The sequence below is a fragment of the Pipra filicauda genome, unplaced genomic scaffold (assembly GCF_003945595.2).
Source record: "Pipra filicauda isolate LSUMZ 115617 unplaced genomic scaffold, ASM394559v2 scaffold119_size3216105_pilon, whole genome shotgun sequence".
Classification (NCBI taxonomy): domain Eukaryota; kingdom Metazoa; phylum Chordata; class Aves; order Passeriformes; family Pipridae; genus Pipra; species Pipra filicauda.
In genome coordinates this window covers 309,545-329,668 of record NW_024103651.1, presented here as the reverse complement: position 1 = coordinate 329,668, position 20,124 = coordinate 309,545, and the positions used below count along the sequence as shown (strand labels likewise).

The 20,124-nt window shown below is 40.0% G+C and overlaps 1 protein-coding gene across 3 annotated transcripts in view; it reads right to left on the bottom strand.

Annotated features, from left to right (window-relative positions):
- Window positions 1-677: 677 nt before the first annotated feature.
- Window positions 678-20,124, bottom strand: part of FAM107B (family with sequence similarity 107 member B) — a 124,865-nt gene continuing 105,418 nt past the window's right edge. For all 3 annotated transcript variants that reach the window (XM_027722511.2, XM_039386054.1, XM_027722510.2), the window contains 3 exons: window positions 9,973-10,156; window positions 5,834-5,987; window positions 678-3,836 (listed from right to left, as the gene is read on the bottom strand). In XM_027722511.2, the coding sequence (XP_027578312.1) occupies window positions 3,720-3,836; window positions 5,834-5,987; window positions 9,973-10,100 (399 nt within the window). In that variant the 5' untranslated portion in view covers window positions 10,101-10,156 and the 3' untranslated portion in view covers window positions 678-3,719. The remainder of the gene's footprint in view (window positions 3,837-5,833; window positions 5,988-9,972; window positions 10,157-20,124) is intronic.

Here is a 20,124-nt window from a genome sequence, read left to right as displayed (position 1 = left end):
CCCTGGCTGACCAGGGCTGTCCAGTATGAGTGAGGATCTTTGTGGAGATCTGATGACCCACATTTCTTCCAGCCCTGTTCCTACCCCTGCTACCTTCCATGTGTGCTGCTGACACAGGATTTTGCTCTTAATAATGGCACTGAGCAATCTGACCCTAACCCAGCAAATCATTTGTGCCTGCACTTTCTTTCACATGCCCAAGTCCTTCCTACTACAACCATAGGTTTGAGCGTTGGCTAAATTAAAAGAACCTTTGTAGGACTTGAAACCAGGACCAGGCTCATTGCTCTCTTCTCACTGCCTTTTGGAATGGAGTTTTTGCAATGCTAACAATTCTAAGGATAAGTAATGATTTACACAATTATTTGACTCTCATCTGAAGTTTTCCCTCGTGCTCTGCCTCACCTTGTGCTACCTGAACAGTACCTACACAGTCCTGTTAAAAACTGTCTGCATAAAAATATTCAAAATATAATACTGCTGAGACACAACCAGCTCTTCCTGCCAATTAATTTGCCAATAATTTTGCATATACAAACAAGGATCCATTTTTAAGGAACCAAGAGTCATCATGTTCTTGATACTTCCCCCTGCATTGCAGAATTTTAAATAACCCAGATGTCTCAGCACGCACCCCAACACTTTGCTTTTAGCAGGATATGACAGACACCACCACATACACCAAGCATGTAGTAGATTTTATTAAGCATAACTTTGGTTCTAAGTATTCCACCCTCATTCTCATAATACCTTTAGTTAAAAACAATTATACAAGAGCAAATACAAAAAATATTAAATTATGAAAACAAATCCATTAAGGCTCCCTTTTTATATTTATATATATTTATATATGTACACTCAAACAAGTGCAGATATTAACAGAAGGTTAAAGCCACAAAAATGCTAAAAAATCTACTACTATACTATCAAAAGCAAGAGTTTTAAAAAAGTACAAAGTGGTAAGTGAGCAATTTTCAAATCACTGAAGTATTTGTTGGATTGCTTCAAAAACCCACATAGCTAAAGGGCAGAGCAGGAATTGCTTACGCTCGCTGGCAAGCAGTTTCTTACTTGAGTAGCCGCACAGGACACTTGTGGTGTGACTAGCTGGCCCCCCACTTAAGGGTTGCCCAATCCTGACTTTAAAGACAAGCTTTTGCCTGTCAAAATGACATGGAAGTGGCTGGGGTTCCTAGGCTAAAGGGTTAGCAGGATTCAAAGATGTTTAAACACACACATTGATGTTCTGTTCACACGGAGAATTAATTCCACTGAAAAACAAAAAAAACAACTTCATGCTGTATGTACAAGGGAGTTTTCTGGCCTCCTGTGTTTCAGAAAGAGAAACTCTACCCTGAATCTCAACCTAGCTGGGGGAGAAAGCAGAATGCCCTCAGCCTTGAGGGGCCCAATCCAAAACACCTGCTGAAGCCAAAAAAAGGTCTCTGTCCCCCACCAACCCCAGTGCCACCGACTTCATTTGACTGTGCACATGCGGTAGGAGTGCCATGTTCAGCAAGGGGAAGTGGCTGACAAGGAATGGTCTGCTCAAGCCAGAGGAGGATTTCCTCACTGACTTCTGGGCTTTTCCATACTGAGCAGAAGGTTAACATGGAGTTGAAAGCAAGAGACTGATGTTTGGTAGGCTGAGAGTGGCCAAGACAAAGCATGAGCGTGGTGTGGAAGGCTCCTATGTAGTGCTGTCTCAACAACATGAAACAAACTCAATCAGTGCAAGTGTTTGAATAATGTGCTGCCAGAAAAGAAGATCCTCTCCTGCCAGGAGAAGGGAAGGAGAGAGTGAAGAACCTGCAGCATTCAGGGTGCTCCTTTGTTGAGAAAATACATGGAAGAGTCCTACGTTTGGCCTTTGTCTTTTGTATGTCCATAATCTGAACAGTCTGTTAGACAATCTTCACATTTAATCTTCTAGATGTGAGTCACACTGCAAGTCTAAATCAATGGCAATACGCTTATCACAATTCAATTTACTCTCAATCTGATTATGTCGTCATAAAAAAATGCCTGTATCTTGACAAATTAAAGTCTGTATCTAGGAAACATTCCTAATTGTGAGCATTTTGTCCTAAGTGTTAGGCTGAAACTGTATTAAAAATGTCCAATACTTACAGGAAAAGCAATTCAGAAAACAAACCAACAAGCCCTCCCCTACCACCTTTACAATACAAACACACCACTGTTGATATTAATAAAAAGTGTTTTCAAACAGTTATGTCCAATGTAATTACAAAGTAGAAATTATTGTGTTTAGCATCCTAAGGCAAAGGCTAGGGATTACATCCTCAGCTGATATGGATGAACACAGCTTCAGTGAAAGCTAGGACTGTGCAGAACAAGAAAGATGAGGATTTCTCCCCAGATATCTGCACCCAATCACACCAGGTAAGAATCCAATTCTGTAATCCTACATGGGCAATCTGTTCCCCACTCCTCCTCCCAGGCTTTCCTGGATAACTAGTAGTCATAAGCATGAAGGTTCAGATTCTGTCATCCCTGTGCAAGCTGAGGAATATTTTATTTAATGGCAAGTCACGGGGGCAACTTGTGGAAAGGCAGAAGATGACAGAATTGGACCTGAAGACTCAGTGGTAACACATTTGCCTTCCTTCCTGAGGCTGAAGGAAAGATGGGATAAAATGAATTTCATTTTATGCCTCACTTTGGGGAAAAAAATTCCATTTCAGTATATTCCAATGATCAGTTTGTTCTGGTTTAGACACTGCTCTGCTGCAGAAACTGCAACATGTTCCAGCAAGCAAAGATCAGGAACTGATGGCAGATAGGATTCCTGATTTCAGTTCCAGCAAATGAGTTTAAACACTCCCAAGTAATGTGTTAACACTGTACTCAGTTCAGCATGTCCTTGCAGGAGAAAGGCCACAACACCAAAGTAAGCAGGATTTCAAAACACAGAAAGTAGAAGACAGGTCATTTTGCTTTGAGAGGTAAATTCACAGGTAGCACTGCACAGGCCTGTTCACAACAGCGTAAGTTATAAGACAGAGATACATCAGCTTCTGGAGTTTCCCTGGTGAAAGGATCATCAGATTTCTGCTCTTTCATAGCCCAAATTCCACATGCCAAACAGCAAATGGGCTTTAAGGCTGCTTAACTTTTCACTGCTGGTGAATTTTAAGCATTTCCATCTTGCCCATACCTGCCTATCCTAGTGGGGATGGGCAGCAGTGATCAACATACCTTGTATCTTCCTAGATTTGATAAAAATTCCAACTAAACACAAATTATTCTGGGATATGCACAGGCTGTAGGTCTAGATGGAGGAAATCTACCTGCACAGCAAAGCTTCATAAGATATCACAGGAGGATTTTTGTTCTGTTTTAAAGCAAAATATAATCTGTGTATCTCCACTCAACTAGGATCACAAGAGTTAAAGCAGTGCAACACTGAAGGAGATTCTCTAGTATCCCTGGTTAAAATCTCTGAGTAAGCACGTCAGCCTGGTCCATGACACTGAACTGACAAAGACACTCTTTATCCATTGATCTCAGGACTATATTTGGCAAGTCGATCTGTTTACGATACTGTCTTTTTAATCCACACGTCCCAGGAATTAAAAATCTCATCTTCAGTAAGTGTCAGCTGGATGCTCTTATTTTCCCTCTTGAGGAGCAAATGTGAGACAACTTGCAAAAGCCTCTCTCTGCAGGAAAGCTGGAAGTCTTAGCAGGCGCTGGCTCTAGGAGTCCGGTGCTTCTGTTGCTTCCTGGACCGTCCTCCTCAAGTTGCCCTTGACTTTGACAAATTCAGGTGCATTTTCCTGCTCTTCCTGTATCTTCTGTTTCTCCAGTTCCAGCTTAAAAGGGAATCACATATTAAAAAGAAAAGTATAGAAAACAGATCACTGAAACACACAAGACACAAAATTAAAGGTTTCAATAACTGACAATGCCAAATGCTTTAAACTGCTTCCTTTCTTTGTCTCATGGAAAAGATAAAGTTGCATTTCTTTGGGAGTATCTGTTCTCATAAACAATAAATCTTTTCAAATCCTTGGCTCTAGCGTGTTCCAGATGTCCACCTTTGCCAGATGGACAAAACTCTGCAAGCCCAGTATGAGAACAAGATGAAGCATTTTTTAAGAAATTCCTGGACATCTTTATTAAAGAAACAACAATAATTCCCTTCTCTGGTTTTTATAGTAGAACAGGAATAATGTGCCTTGTGGGAGAACATGTGAACAGCTACTATAAGCACACTCACAGAACTGACTTCTGAGTGTTTAGGTATGGGGTTCTGTATCTAACCTGAGCCTCTTTAGGAGTATCTGGTTTGTCTATCAGAAAAAGCAATAAAAAAAAATAAGAATCTTCCTTGGCCGCTAGTTGTTCATTTTTAAGAGTCCATTTGCTGGCTTTTTTTAACCTAGCTGGACTCCTGCCCATGGAGACACTTGGAATTTCCATGGCAGGGTAGACATGGCTGTACAGTGCCCACAGAGCACAGGTTCACACATGGCACAGAATATGGACTGCTTGGTGATCCTCAGGGAGGGCAGATAAGTTGGCAGAAAGGAAGAAAAAAACCCTTTAGAAAACTAACAAAAGAGCCTGAAAGAAGCTTTCTTTTTTTTTTTTTTTAAACAGACTAAGGTCTCCCTCATTAATGGGGACCACGTACAGCTCACCTAAATAATCTCTCCTTTGTCTCTGGTTCACTGGCAAAGGGGCATGCCTTGTTTCAATAAATCACAGCAATGTTCCTCCGTGAATCATGTTGTCAATTAATGCCATTCCTATGATGTTTCCAAAGTCACAGCACTGTTTGCAATAGGCAGATTTTTCCTCTTCTAACAGAATTTTATCATCTACATAATCTACACTGGATAGCACAGTTTTAAATCAAATCTTCCCACAAGCTGAACCATTCAAAGACGTGCCCTTAGGAGCAGATAAGAAAAATGACAGGATGATATACTTAAAAATACAATAACTTTTTCCAAAAATATTTCTAAGCCTAATTATAACAAAAAGCCACCAACCTACAATAAAACCCCAAACCCCAAATAATTACTGGATTATATGTAATTTTTAGTAGAGTAATTATTTGGCTTAATTGGTTTCCACTGAGAAAAACAGGAGATACTGTTTTAAAGCATGCATTTATAGCATTCATTTATTTGAAAATAAATGCAATGCTTAATGCACAGTGACTTCTCTTATGAGGTGTTTCACTGTAGAGATATTCCCTTGTAGGCACACAAAATGTTTTCAGAGGCACAGAGACATTTGGCTGGCCCTGTGCCTAGCAAAAAGCTTCACCACAATGAACTCCAACTCCACATCATCCCATGCTCAGGGTCTGAGGATCTCTTCCTTCATTTGAAAACACCAATGGGCTCACACGTTTTAAGGCTACAAAAAAATCTTTGTAAAGTAATCTAGTTTCTTGTATAATGTAGGAGAATCAACTGGTTTTTTAAAATTCATTAAATGTAGTTTTGATGCATTGCAGTCTAACAGCCATTCTTAGTGGATCATAGTTAAGACTACAAAAATTGACTAATTCACTACCATTTTAATGGTTAAGTAATGTCAGTGCTCCACTAACATTCCTGTTGGCTGGTGCAGGATTTATTTGACCAAAGGCAGACCCCATATGCAGTCCCTACACAGCAAGTGACAAAAAAAGGGTAATTACAGAGTGTGATTTGACTTATCCTAAAAGAGATATCTGCTGTGATCAGAGGAAATATGCCAAAAATTGGCTGCTGCTTCTTTCCTGTCTGCAAAGGGAGCCTCAGGTGAGTAGCTCAGATGCAGATATTTACAGGTAGTGTTATTTTCATCTTACCTGCTCCAGTTTCTGCTGTCGTTTCAGTAGCTCTATTTCCAGGTCTGATTTCTTCTTTTGTGCTTCCTCTTCTTTTTGTTGTTTAATAACTTGATCTCGTTTCCTTTTCTCCATCACCTTCTGTAGCTCTGGTTTGTTCTGAGGTGCAAGACCCCTTCAAATTAAAAAAGGGGGAGGGAGAGAAGAAAGATCAGTTTTAATTAGCAGAAATTCACACAGAATTGCAGGTGGGTTTTCTAAACTGAAGCAGTTGCCTATTTAGATACATTGGGATATAAATAATGAATTAAAAGGAAAAAACCCATTCAGACGTGCCTGGTTTCTAACCAAAACCCTAAGCTAGAATTTAAGCCATATAACCCACTGTGGATATTTAGCATGCACGGTAGTATTTCTCCTGTATAATTCATTATTTTAACTTTCATCTTTAGTCTTCACTCTATTCTCTCAATTCCAAAAGAATGGATTAAAAAAAACCCAAAGAAATCACAAATCACTACACTAGCAAATTTTGGACAAGAGAAATTCCTTTGCTGGATGATAACTCCGAATGGCTTTGTTGAGACAGCCCTGTGCAGGGTATTCTACCCATAGAATTTTGCATGGACAAAACTAAAAAGTGGTCTGTCACACTGCTCCGGGAAATCGTGGATTCTCTCCTTTCCTTGAAAATGTGACAGCTTTACCCATGCTTGGCTGTGAAGCTATTTCCAGTGAGAGCTCCCAGGCTACACTTAACATCACAAAGAGCCTAAGACAACAAAAATCCAGAATAAAAAAGTTGCCGTCACCTTGGAGACCAGACAAAGCCTGGAGGATTCTCCCTCTCACAAGCCTTTGGGTACTACATCAACTGAATGTTTCAAGTCTGTTCAGCACAAATTGCTTTCCAAGCCAACTACTGCGAAATGAGAAAGCTCCCTCTTAGGGAAGACGCATGACATTATTTATACAGGCATACACATGGATACTCACTCCTACTCATTTCTGTGACTTCAGCTATTTCTTTTATCTCTGTTATGCTATGATGGTTTCAAAATTTGTTATGATAAGATTCAAAGCTCTCCCTGTTATTCAGGTATTAGCGTCACTTAAGGCAGAGCAGAGTGATCCCAAATCTGTCCTTGTTATTGTCATCTTCCCTCTGAAGATGATTATGTGAAACTATCCAGCATTAAGTTTAACATCAACCATTTTTTATTTCAACTTGAAGAAATTCAATAATCTGAATAAGCTTTCAGAAAGCGTATTTTTACCCTTCCCTACTTTCTATACAACTGTGGTTGCCTAATTATTCATTAATATGCATATCTGACAGCATGTCCAATAAAACATTAAAATGCCATTTTATGGTGGCATCTAGGAATGACTCCATCTATTATGCAACACTCTATCCCTGCACATACCCTGACAGAAAAATCAAATATTTAGCAACATCAAATGCTGTTCCCTATTTCTCATAATAGATCTCATGGCCTCAATGCAACAGAAGCTACAAGATCATGTTCATATTTTATGTTTCATGCTATTTTAAATACATTTTAACACATAAAACTGAAGTCAGGCAGGAAAAGCTGGAGTGATTTTTTTTTTTTTTACTACTACTACTACTACTACTACTACTGGATCAGTGAGAGCAGAATCAGTGGAATATTCCGTACTAGCAATCAGCAATCAAGACAGCCACAAACCAGAGTCCAGCTGCTAAGTAACATTACTTGTTCCTGCTTTTTTCAGTCAGGTTGCACCATAACAAAGCAGAGGCACGAGACTGATTTGGATGTGCTGCAGCTGTAACAAAGGGGACCTGCAGAAGCTACGAGTAAATGCAACCTCTCAGTCTAATCAGATGGGGTTGCCAGTCAGATCTGTAACAGAACAGTCAATCCTATGTCCACTCTCTTATGTAAAAAGGAAAAGCAACAAACTGGCAGATACTGGATTAACTGGGGTCTTGTATCACCTCCTAGTGATCATTCTGGTTAAATTACAAATCCTAAAATTTCGATGTAGGGGAAGCAAAATGTGCTACAACACTGGTTAGAGATGATAGGGTTAAAATCTCTGGAAGGAAAAGGACCAATACTCCGCAGAGCTGAAGCTGACTCCTAATAATTAAAATAGTTTAAGATAAGTTACCAGCGCCTTGAGGTAGCACTACCTGAATCTTTGTTTGCCCAAACAAAACTCCATTTCTGCAAGCAAATAGCTACACCAGTTCAAGGCCCAACAGACACTGCTCACAGTGGGCATGGAAAATGATCAGACCAGTGCTGGCTAATATCTTCCAACATCCATTTCTGGCTGTTCAAAGGTAACTGGGCAAAAAGTGAAGCTGCTGGTGTCTACACTGAGCCTTCACAATAAAATAAGCAGCGTGTTGAGCAGCATAAGAGCAATAGAAGTCCTCCATACATATGACAGTTTGCTGTAACAAAGCAGAACACAAGCCTAATACCTACATTACTGAAAAGCCTCCTAACAGAGCTAGTACAGTGGCACAAAGCACTGAAGACTAACTCTCTTCTGCTGGTGAAAACCCTCAAAGTATTTAATTTCTGCACCAATAAATAAGACTCTAAAATTAACAGCTGCAGCTAATCAAAATCACAATAAGAGAAGAGCGGGTACTGAAGGCTGCACAACTTCTCTGTGTAATAGGATATTCTCCTTGAAGAAAAGAACTCCATACGATTTAAAAGTGCTTTATGCTTTCATAAACTTAAAAGAAAAAAAAATAGTCTTAATTTATTGCAGCCTCCACATCCTTTAGATTAAGATCATAAGTCGGGAAACTTCAACTATTTTTCTTTCAATGACTATAAACTTCTTGGTGCTAGAAAGTGACTTTGATGTTTAATCCCATTAACGAAAAATAGGACAAACACCTATTTAGGCCAGTTTCTTCCAATTCAGTTGGCATTCTTAAAACATCTTCATCACTAAAGAAATGCTATGTTGTGTATGCAATTCATTTAGAATTAAGTCTCTAAGCCTAGCATTTGTGAAGATTTTGCTATTACACATAAAAAGACCCCTTCTTTCCTCAAAATACTATACTGCCAAAGGATTACGGGAAAAAAAAAAAAGGAGAAGCTTCCATAATGTGACTATTCCTACTAAACAGACAAATCTAGTTGTGCTGGAGTAGCCAAAACCACAGCTTTCTACTCGCTGTTGTCAAGGTCCTGAGCCTCAAAAAGCCTGAATGGCTGCTACCTCCAACTTTATTCTCAAATGAACTCTGAAATACTGCTCTTCCACCTCTGTTTTATAGATCCCCAGATCTAGCCTTTGGAAAGGCTATTTTGAGTGGCTTAAATGCAGCAAATCATTCGTTTATATCAAAGTTTCTGTTGGTTTAAATGAAGGAGCATCAACAGGCTTGGTGGCTTTTCCTCCACTATGTATTTTCTAAATGAGTTCTCTGTTGCTGAAGAGATTTAGTAACAGAACTTCAGCTATTCCTGGGCCAGGTGGTTGTGTCTCTGAAATTGATGAAATAAAGTTACTGTTATTTACATCCTTAAAAGCAATATATAGAGCAACAGCTGTGCATCCCACCCCAGAAGGGAGGAGGCAGCATTTGTGTAACACACAAAGAACCACTTGTGCAGCAGCAGAGCAGGCACCAGATTATGACACTGCGCTATGAGACGGATCAAGCAAACAGACAACAGTTGCATGTGAAATCAACTACATGATTTCTTTGATTTAAAAGTAGCCTCATAAACTCAATGCGCTGGGAATGGTGAAAAAACACAGATTTTATCATCTTGCTGTTAATAGCAAAGTTTTGTCAAATACTTGACAAAGTGAAGAGTACGAGCCAAATTACAGTGCCCAGGTAACCTACATAAAACGTGACAGGGAGAAGTGAACTCCTTCCTCCCAAAACTGACCCTGTGAATATTCACAAAGACAAAATAAGAAGACTTCTATAGCAAGCTTTTGCAGAGAAACTGAAATTCAAACAGAAATAAATGCTACGGTTAAGAATCAGAATCTTTTAATTTACAAGATCTGAAACAACAAAAAGTGTCTGCCGGGTTTTGGGTACAAAGTCATTTTGATGAAACTAAAACTCAGTCTGTGTCTTTGGGGTGGGAGGGTGGCACGAGTGATTTTTAGACTCTTACCTTTTCTGATTCATAAGTAGCTCTCTATGGAGATCTTGATGATTCCGGGATGACTTCACAGGATTAATTAATTTCTGAGGTCTAATTAACTCAGGATTGTCATCGTCTATGTAGTCTGGTTCAGCCATAATCTTTCTTGGAAAGGGATATGGATCTTTGGGTTCAGTGTCCTTATTCACAGTATCTGTAAAATAGGGGAAAAACTGTAGTAACTCTACACCAAAAGGCCTTTTAAAGACATACTAAAACACAAAGGCAGTATGTTCCTTTGTTAAGTTACGCTTTTCTTGGATTTATTTTGTCTGTAGTAAGTAAAGGCTCTCAGAGTAAACATCAGTAGCTTCTTTTTAAATAGACAGCAATTTCATAACAGTGGCATCTTCAACAGCCTTCATCCAGTGACTTGGATACACAACTTCCTACCATTTTATGAGGAACTAGACAAATAATTCAGGGTAAGTTTGGGAAGACCCCTATTGATTTTAATAAGCCTATTCAGATGAAGCATTTTTAGATCAGCAGTACTGAGTCCCCAAAAGACATTTTAAATACTGACTATATTAAATACTATGAATGAGACTCATTTTCTGCCATCAGTCTCATGTCAGTTACAGGGAAAACACCTGCGGATAAGCCCTGAACTGTACTGAGCAAAAGCTTCCGTGTGGAAATTGCCAGATCTGCAACTAATGGGGTGGGGGACTGATTTCTGAGCTGAAAGGTTGAGGAAAAAAGTTAGGTGAGGTTGTTTCTTTAAGGTCACAAAAAAATCCACAGAAATCCGCTGATCTGAAAGCAATTGATGATTTATATCATTTGGAAATGCGACATTGTCCTATTCTGTTATGGAAAACCTACCTATAGAAAACTTATCTACACATCAAATCACAACATTTTGAATCAAAAACTGACAAGTAAATTATAGTTTTCAAATAATTTATATGTAACCATTCATACCTCTTTCCATTAAAAAGCCTCAATCACAAGAAGTTCAGCATCCAAAATAAAGTACATTCAGAGCAATTCTGCCTGCACCAGAATCTGCAATAGTCAGTTTGATGAAACACTGGCCTCTCAAACAGAAATGCAAAATATAATCTCACAGCCTGTGGGTTTGCAGAGATGCACCAATGGGACATGAATAAAAGGCGAGAGACTTCCACCTGCCTGACAGGCAGGACAGCTGAATGGTGCACACTGTACACATGGGGCTATGAGACAGATCAGAGAATCACTGGGATTTGCTGTGCATTTTCCAGTAAAAGCTGAATATGCACTTTAATTTAGACCAGCCGTTCCCTCCCTTTCTCCCTCCATGGGCTACAAAACCTTTGTTCAGTTGCAGTTTAAATCTGTTCACTATTTTTTTCAGTAGGAATCTCATATTGTTGCTTGAGTCTGATTGAAATCCACTTGATACAGTTGAAAGATTTCCATTAATACTCCAGTACATTAAAACTGAGCAGTAGCACATCACCCAGCTTGGGCTGCTAACAGGTGAAGAGGCAAAACAAGATTAAGGTTTCAGCAGATGCAGGGAGGACACTCTGGATTGTCCAGTGGACCCAGCATAGACCTTTCAGCTTCTTTGTTTGAATGGATGATAGGGACTGTGTTTTCTTAGTGCTACATCTCATACACCAAGTTTCTGTGGAGTAACTTGGATGAGAAACATCAGAGTGAGCTGCTCTCAGGGTGGCTTCCTTCATGAGTTTTTTAAGGCAAGTTCATATGCAGTATTTTTGAACACAAGGGGATGTCAGGTCTCACAGGGACCTCTCAAATTAATATAAAAATTGTCCACAGTTCCAAACCATGGAATTGTATTGCTGTACATGACATAAACCTCTTACTGACACCGATCATGCAATAAATATACTTCTCCCATCACCCCTTCAGAGTCTTCCCTGCTTCAATCAAGCAGCCATCTATCACCATACATGCCAACAATACAGGATCATTGGAAAACTGAGGTCAGAAGAAACTTGAAAGACTTCTAATCCAACCTTCTGCTGAGAGTAGGAACCGTTATAAACTCAGACCAGATCGCTCAGTACTTTGCCCAGTAAGGTCCTGAAGTTCTCCAAGGCTGCACAGCCTCTGTGGGCAACCCTCTCACCTGCCTTCATGGTGGTTTTTCCTCACACCCACATGAATCTCTTGTTTCAACTCCTGCCTGTTGCCTCTCACCCTCCAACCATGCACTCTGGTGAAGGGTCTGCCTCTGTCTTCTTGGTAAGCACCTCCCAGGCACAGGGAGCTGCTGTTTGGTCCCCCCAAGCCTCTGCTCCGGGATGAGCCAGCCCAGGTCCCTCAGCCTCCACCACAGCACCTGTGCCCCAGCCCATCTTGGTGGCCCTTTGCTGAACTCATAACTCAAATCCCTCACTGTTCAACAGCATGCTATGTAAACAAAAAACAACCCCCCAGAACCCCAAACCTCAGCAAACTTCTCAACACACACCACACAGCACCTGTTATATGCTGTTGATAAAATGTTTGTAGAGGTCTGTTCTCTTTACCATAGATAGTGAATAAACTAGCTACAGTTCTTTTTTTTTTTCTTACATAACTTTTCATACTTCTTCAGTGTTTACCACAACTAAAATAACTCAAATATTACACATCTATCCTGCATCCAAAATAAACACTCCCTGTAAGTATTTGTTTTGCTGTACTCCTCTATCAGTTCTGTTGCACTGATGGGGCTGTGAGTCTTCTAGAAGCCATTTATCACGAACAGCTCTCTGTTAAAGTAAATCTGAAAATAACCTGCTGCTGCTTCAAGATAAGTCTTGTTTGCTTAGACAAAGATGAAAAATGTAGAATTACCTACAACTGTCTGTCATAAAAAAAAATCTACAATTTTTTTTTAACATAAGCCCCTGAAAAACAATTTGATTCAATCATTTCTCAAAGTTTGATGCAATATTTTGCAGCATGTAGATTTGGTTTGAGCAAGCCCTTAGAGTGAAGTCTATTTATTCTTCTTTCTTCTGTCCCATCTCTATTTTTAAAACATGTATTCAACTCAGAGGTCAGGAATCGTGGTTTCCCACTGTAATATGAACTCTACTTGCAGCAAACATGAATGAATAAAACTCCCCTGGGAAACTGAAGACTCTTTCCATGTGTGATTAAGCTGCAAATGATTTCAGTTAGGATTTCCAAGCAGAGCCAGCACCACAGGGCACCCAGTTCCCACTCAGTGAATCCTCTAATACCCTTTGCAAACCTCAGCCTGGCTAGAGGACACTAACCCAGTCCTGTGCAGTCACTGTGCAGTATTATATGCAAACAATACAATTAAGATAGTGTGATCTCTACCTACATCCTTTCAAAGCAAACATTTACAAAAGAACAGGCAAGTTTCCCATAAAAAGGAAATAAAAAGGAAATTGAGGCACAAAGGGCAGACAAGCACCACACCAAAGGCAGACAGGAACAGAGCAGTTTAGTCCCAGAGTTTCATCCTGAGATTCAGGATGAATCTCAGGATGAAACACACCAACAAACCAGTCAAGCTCGATGACAGAATCCCTTAAAAGTCCTTACACAAAACTTAATCAATGTTCAAGCAATAACAATTAAAACATTATTAATTCCACGAGTCTCTAGTGCTCATCACCACAAAAGTCACAGCCCATAAAGCTGCTTCAGATCATCACTAGGTGCTACAGTGGGACATTAATAATCCAAATAATCACTTAACAGGAATATGCTGCCTTAAGAGCATCCGAGAGGCTCCTTTTAACCATCTGCTGTTACAAGATCAACTGAGAATACACAATCCACTTCTGTGTTTCCCCATTACCTTGCTCCAAAACAAAGGAGATCTGGATTCAGGGGATGTTTTAGCTCAGCTTGACTCAATTTTAATACACCCACTAATTTGGCAGGTCCTTCCCCAGTGCATTTCCTGAATTAGCTGTTGCTGCACAAGCAGCACAAAAGCATTTATCTATCTTATCTTGTTGTGCCTGAGTAACTCTCACAGTCTTTGTCCACAACTAATCTTAGGTACACGTGGATTTTCATCGAGAAAGGCAAAAAGGGGGATCCTGCATGGAAGAGGAATTTTAACTCCTCAAACAGAACTGTGAAGCAATTTCGATATCCCACTAGACAAGGAAAATGCCTCTGTAGAAAAATTACTTCAAATATCCTCCCAGAAAGAAGTTTAATGTTTCCAGATGAAAAGATGCTCTTAGAGCAATTAAGTACTACCATACAGGTACCTCAGGCTTGAAGAGCCAAGACCAAGTGGTCACATATTCGCAATTCTCTCATTTAATTTCCTCAGAAGGCAAGTACATTCAGGAAGAAGAGAAGACACCCTTCAAAAGTTGATCATACTGAGGAGATACAACCAAACCAGAGCATGCCAGAAGCGTGCAAGTCATTTGGGGGAACTTGTCCAACCAGATACATTTTCTTCCAATGTTATTTATTTTTTATTCTGTCTACAGAGTTGGGTTTTTTCCACAAAAGTCCCTTAATGCTAGTAACACTGGAAACGTGTACAAAGAGAGCTGCAGACAGCCACTAGTGTTTTTAACAGATTCAAAGTAGATCTTAACAATGCCAGGTTGATTCAGCAGCTGCCAGAGCTTTTGCTACAACAGAGCTCCCGAGCTCCCGTGGCTTCCACAGGAGAGAGAAGTTCATGCAAACTGCCCCCCCCAAACCCTCATGTTTATATGGCATTCAGAGAATTGCATTTATTTTCTATCTGATATTCCTCATACTAGAAATCACCCTCTACATATGGAATCTGAATATAAAAATTCCTGTGAGACACCATATATTTATATTATTACACACATATATGGCATTTTCACCCTTCAGATGATTCCCACAATTATTTCCAGCTGTGAAAGCAGAGGTAGAGTTGAGGCCCCTTAAAAAGCAGATAAATAAATGCCTAAAAATACCAATGGACATGAAAATAATAGACTAGATCAGATCCAAAAGTTACATTAAGGCTAAATTCACGTGATTTCCTTTTTGCCTTAATAAATTCTTGAACTAATATCTTCCACAGAAGCATTATCTCAAACACTGAATAACTCCTGAAAAGGATTTTATTCTCAAAAAAGCTCCAACATCTGTTCTGAGCTGCACTGTAAACCATCAGACGCTATTTTTTAAGACTTACATTTTTAGCTCTTTAAACCACCGCGTAGACTTGCGGTTTGTTACAAGTAACCCAGAGGCGTTCTTTGAGACAAAAATATTGTTTTACTCTCCCCTTTCCAATTTCATGAGGAATTGAAATAAAAATTCTTCAGCATGTCTCTGTTCAGATGTTACTCGACCAGCACCACCTCGCATCAGCCAGCTTGGGTGGAAAGCAAAAGAGCTACTTAAATGCAGAGCGTTTTTGAGGCCCCACCTCAGCACTGTTTGCACATGAAAGCTCACACAGCTTTCGCCTTTATCTATCTGTTCTCAGTGCAGTAAGAGGCACTTGACTCCAGAGATTTACTTGATTAATCCTTGATTATAGATATCATTAATAACTTCCCACAGTTCACTCTTTAATTCAAACTAAGAGTTTCTGAAAACAGAATACAAAATACTCTTCCTAGCCAAGATGCTCAAGCCAGACACTGTCCAAGGAATTTGGCTCTTATTCACACTGTATTCCGTGGTTGAAAGGTATGATGGGGTTTGAATCATGGTAAAACACAGCCAGACTGCCTGTGGAGGGAAAGGGGAGGACCAGAGAGGTCCTGGTGGCTGCAATTCCTCCCAGCACCTCATGATTTGTTCAAACAAGCTGCCACTTCCCACCTACAAGAGTTTTGCTACTAGATCAGAAGAGTAGTGTCTTCACTCACGTCAAAATCAAACACGTTTAGGGCACTGTGAACTGCTGTGCCACAGGGATTGCTCACTGAATACTGTCCTGTTACCAGGTTACTTACTACATTACTATTCTTCAAACAAAATTAAGATCGTTGGACTTTTAAACCCTTTGGCAGGCATCTGGCTTTTGTTTACGGCTCCAGACTTGGCTTACTGCTCTTAGGAAGGTTATTTTATCCCAGTGTGCCCCAGCTCACACAGATACAAGAGAAGAGCATCTTAGAATCCACCACAAGCTTCTGCAAGGCCAATCTCGCTGCTTCCTGTCACACACTTCAATATCTTTGGATTCCAGCAGGCAAAACGAAGTAGCAAGACTGACAGACTTCCGTCCATACCATGCCAGGACAGTTTAACTTACAGCATCTCCCTGACGCTGGGGTATCATCAGTTAACAGCTTCATTAGTTGCATGGCTGCCAAAAGACTGACAGACCATATAGACTTGTCTCAAGAACAAAGGTGCTGCTCACTTGATCAGGGCAGCCCATAGCAATCTCAGCGATGTCAAGGATATGGAAAGAAGCAGAGCTTGCTGGCTACTGAAGCTGTTCCTGTTGTCACTTCAGAGGACATTAAAATCAACAAAACTACTAAAAATCTCACAGAAACCCAGTTAACGCTCATTTTCATCCCTTAAGTACTGCTGAGATTAATGTCAACAAAGCACAGATAAAATATCCACTAGATAAGAAACCAGAAGAAAGAGGGTCATTTTAAAGATGTTTGCATTGGCACTGACACCTAAAGGGAGGCAGGGTGCACGATCTGGGGCACTGCTCCACACTGTTACAATTCTCTCAAGTGCAAAGAGCTGCTTATGGCTCCCATTCAATTTAAACACCACCAGGCAGTCTCTGTTCCTGTGCTTTGAAGTTCAGTCAAGTCTTGGGTGCGAAGGGAACAGCTCAGACACCCTGAGAGGCTGAGGGCTAAAGAGCAACGCTGGTAAGGACAGAACGGCTGGTTTCTTAGTCTCTACTTCGAAAAAAGATGGAGGAAGATAGCTTTAAGAATGGCCTCACACCTTCCACCAAAAACTCCAGGCCCAAAGAACAGGAATTTGTATTAACTCAAAAGACATTTCCCTCAAGCTGCAAGATCTGCAATGAAGCTCTCTGCCACTGACTTTGAAAACAGTTAAAGTACCAGCTCTAAATAGTTGCATTTCTTTCTTCTCTTGCTCAGTTAAAATGCTGAGGAGGTGTCAGTGCAGCTGCATGATGAGATGTGAAAGTGCCTCTCCCCTCCTACCACAACAGGAGGTATAAGATTTCTGGGAGAGGAGATGGAGATCTTCCAAAAGGTCCCCTTTTTGTCATATACAGACTAAACTCAGATATAGACTTACCCTGCAACAAACTAGTTAGCATCTGATCTTAAATACAGGCAGTAAAAAAAGACAGAAAGACACTGGATGAAGACCAGCACACTGTGAACAGCGCCCATCTTCCGTAAATCCCGGTCTGTAATCCACCCACTGTAACACCGTGATTCCAATCAGGGACTATCAGCAGATAAAACAGACAATGCATCTTACATCATTTATCTTTCCAAACCTTCCAGCATGTTTATTAAAAGACTTTATATTCCCCATACTCATTTTGCTCAGGACATTGTGATTACTGAAATCCCTAGACAGGGTTAGGGATGCAGAAAGCCATCCTGATGGCAAGAAGAGGACCCAGTGTTTTTGGACACCTCTCAACAAAAAGACCCTTAGTGTTTTCATCCCACAGAACAGCATGTGGTGCACATCCCACGCCATCTCATCTATGTCATTCCTTTGAAAGGAGTAAATCATGACGAGCAAAGGCATGCAACTGAATATACAAATACTTGCACAGGTAATTATTACACCGCAATAAAATGACTTTCAGGAGATAACAGAAATTATGCCTCTTAGGAAAGGCACTCAACAGCACAGTTTGCCACTAGAGTAATCCCCAAATATAACGAGCAATTTATTTATACATGGGTCAATAGTGACTCATGCAATTTTGAAATGACACATTTTTTGAAGAGATTTTAAGATTAGAAAAGCAAATAAGATCAGTTTATACTCCCTGCAGCTGCAGTGTAGCATCAGTGTTGTAGACCAATCAGTGTGGGCCACTAAATTAAAAATCAGGGCAAGTTTGGTTGAACAAAATTTAACTACATTAAAAGATAGGATTCCATATGAAAATTGAGCCTTGATTCAAAATCAGAAGTCCAGAGAGTGAGTGGCCAGTTTCTTCAAGGGCTTCACTGTTGCAAATGTTAAGAACTATCAAACAGTGGCACCCAGTGGTAAAGGACTTCCTGCAAATAGGAACAGAATAGAAAAAGTCAGGGGGGTGAAATGGCAAGACTGACCCAAATCCATGGTTACATACAAAAACGCTAAACTGAAAGAGCAAACAGACTAAATTCCACACAATTTTACAGAAAAATCTCACTTCTAAGTCATTCTATTTCTGCAAACATCAGCATTAGAGGACAGTGATTCTTCAAATACAAGGGGTTTAACACCAAACAGGTGTATTTCTGAGGGAGAGGGGGAAATCCAGAGCAGGCAGCACCTCTTATTAATTGTTGAGCGGAAATATTTCTAACATCTGACTTGAGATACCTAAGAGGAGACTAGGGAATCTTGAATGCTCTTAAAATCTAGTTCACAATTCTTTCAGGGAAGAGAGAAACGTGGTTGTTTTTGCACTTGTTCTGTATTTTCTTCACAAGATCTAGAGAGTAACATGGGTCCCAGTGAGGCCAAGCAACGTCCGGGATCAAAAGGGAGTATGTCATACTCCTGAAACAGAAATCCTCTTCTGGATGCTGTGATGATAATGAGGATGACAATGATGGAGGGTCCTAGCAAATATTCAACCATTCGAACCATTCAAGTTTATGTCAGATATAAGTCAAAAAAGGTAAAATTACCTTTGATATATGTGGAAAAAATATTCTGGGAAAAAACCATTTTGGAGCAAGAGAAGAGGCAGGTTACTTGGCACCCATATAAATATGAAAAATAGCAAGCAAACAGCCCAGCAAATACAGTTTTCTTAGTTATAAAGAAAATAGGAAGTTAAAAAGCAAATGGAAGAGTAACATCTATGAACTGAACATGCCCTATATTGAGGCAGTTCTAAGAGCTCTGCTCATTTGATTTTTAATAAGTGAAGATTGATACCAGCCTGATAATCCTATAAGCAACAAGCCTGACAATGGTTTAAGAAATTTTGATCACTGTCTAGAAAACAAATCGCTTAAATAAAGACCACATTTCAAAGTGAAGGGAATAAACCCCTAGATTTAGTAAAAGATTTTTTTTGTTCAATTGCATGGAGAGACCAAATTACAGGATCATAATTATCCCTTTCAGTTCTACAAATTTAAAATCCATGAGTGCAATTAATAAGTGTTTGCAAGGGGGTCAGAAGATTAAAATCTCTGCATTAATCAGGTAGTTATGCATTCAGTAGCTTGAGTAGCAAAAATGAGACTGAGCAAAGTATCTCACGTGTTGCCTCAGTTACTCCAGCACTGTAAATCCCCAAGTCTTGCCAACCAGAGCACAGCGGGGCTGCTGAACCAGATTTTGCTTTGTGCCACGTGCTGTTCCTTAGGGCACAGCAGCATCCTGCCTGGAGTTCGGGCACAGCACGATCTGCTGAGCTGTCACAGCTCCCCTCCCCTCTGGGGCTTTCTGAATGACAACTTGAAAGGAATTCTAACCACCCATAAAAGAAGCCCATTTTCAACAAGTTTAAAAACACTGACATAATGAAAAACATACAGTCCACTGCAGCTTGCCAACTTCCTAAACACTCATAGGTAGTTATGTAAAAGTTAAGTACTTCTTCAGACAGAGCAGATACGTATCAATTACCTGCCAACTCAACAACTCAAGTTCCTTTCATTTTCTAGGAATAAACACTTTTCCTAAGAGGAAGAAAAAAATCAGCACTGGTAAAGATTGCTTTTTTCTTCTCTTTGGTGACAAACAGCTCAGAGCAAGCATCCAGTCTGTTTTGATTTCTTAAAACAGGATAATTTCTTAGAAACAGAGAAAAGGAAACAAAAAGAAATAATTTCCTTAAACCTATTGCTACTCCAAACTAACACACTCCCAGCTTAATCACAGGAAAGAAATAAAACATTCACCTCAAGGAGTTAGTCTTGGCTCAGGCAACTACATCCACATTCCAGCCTGCACTGTGTCCACAAAGAGACACCCTTCATTGCCCAAACCTGTTTTATCCACTCTCAGCCGGCAGAGATACATTTCAGGTAT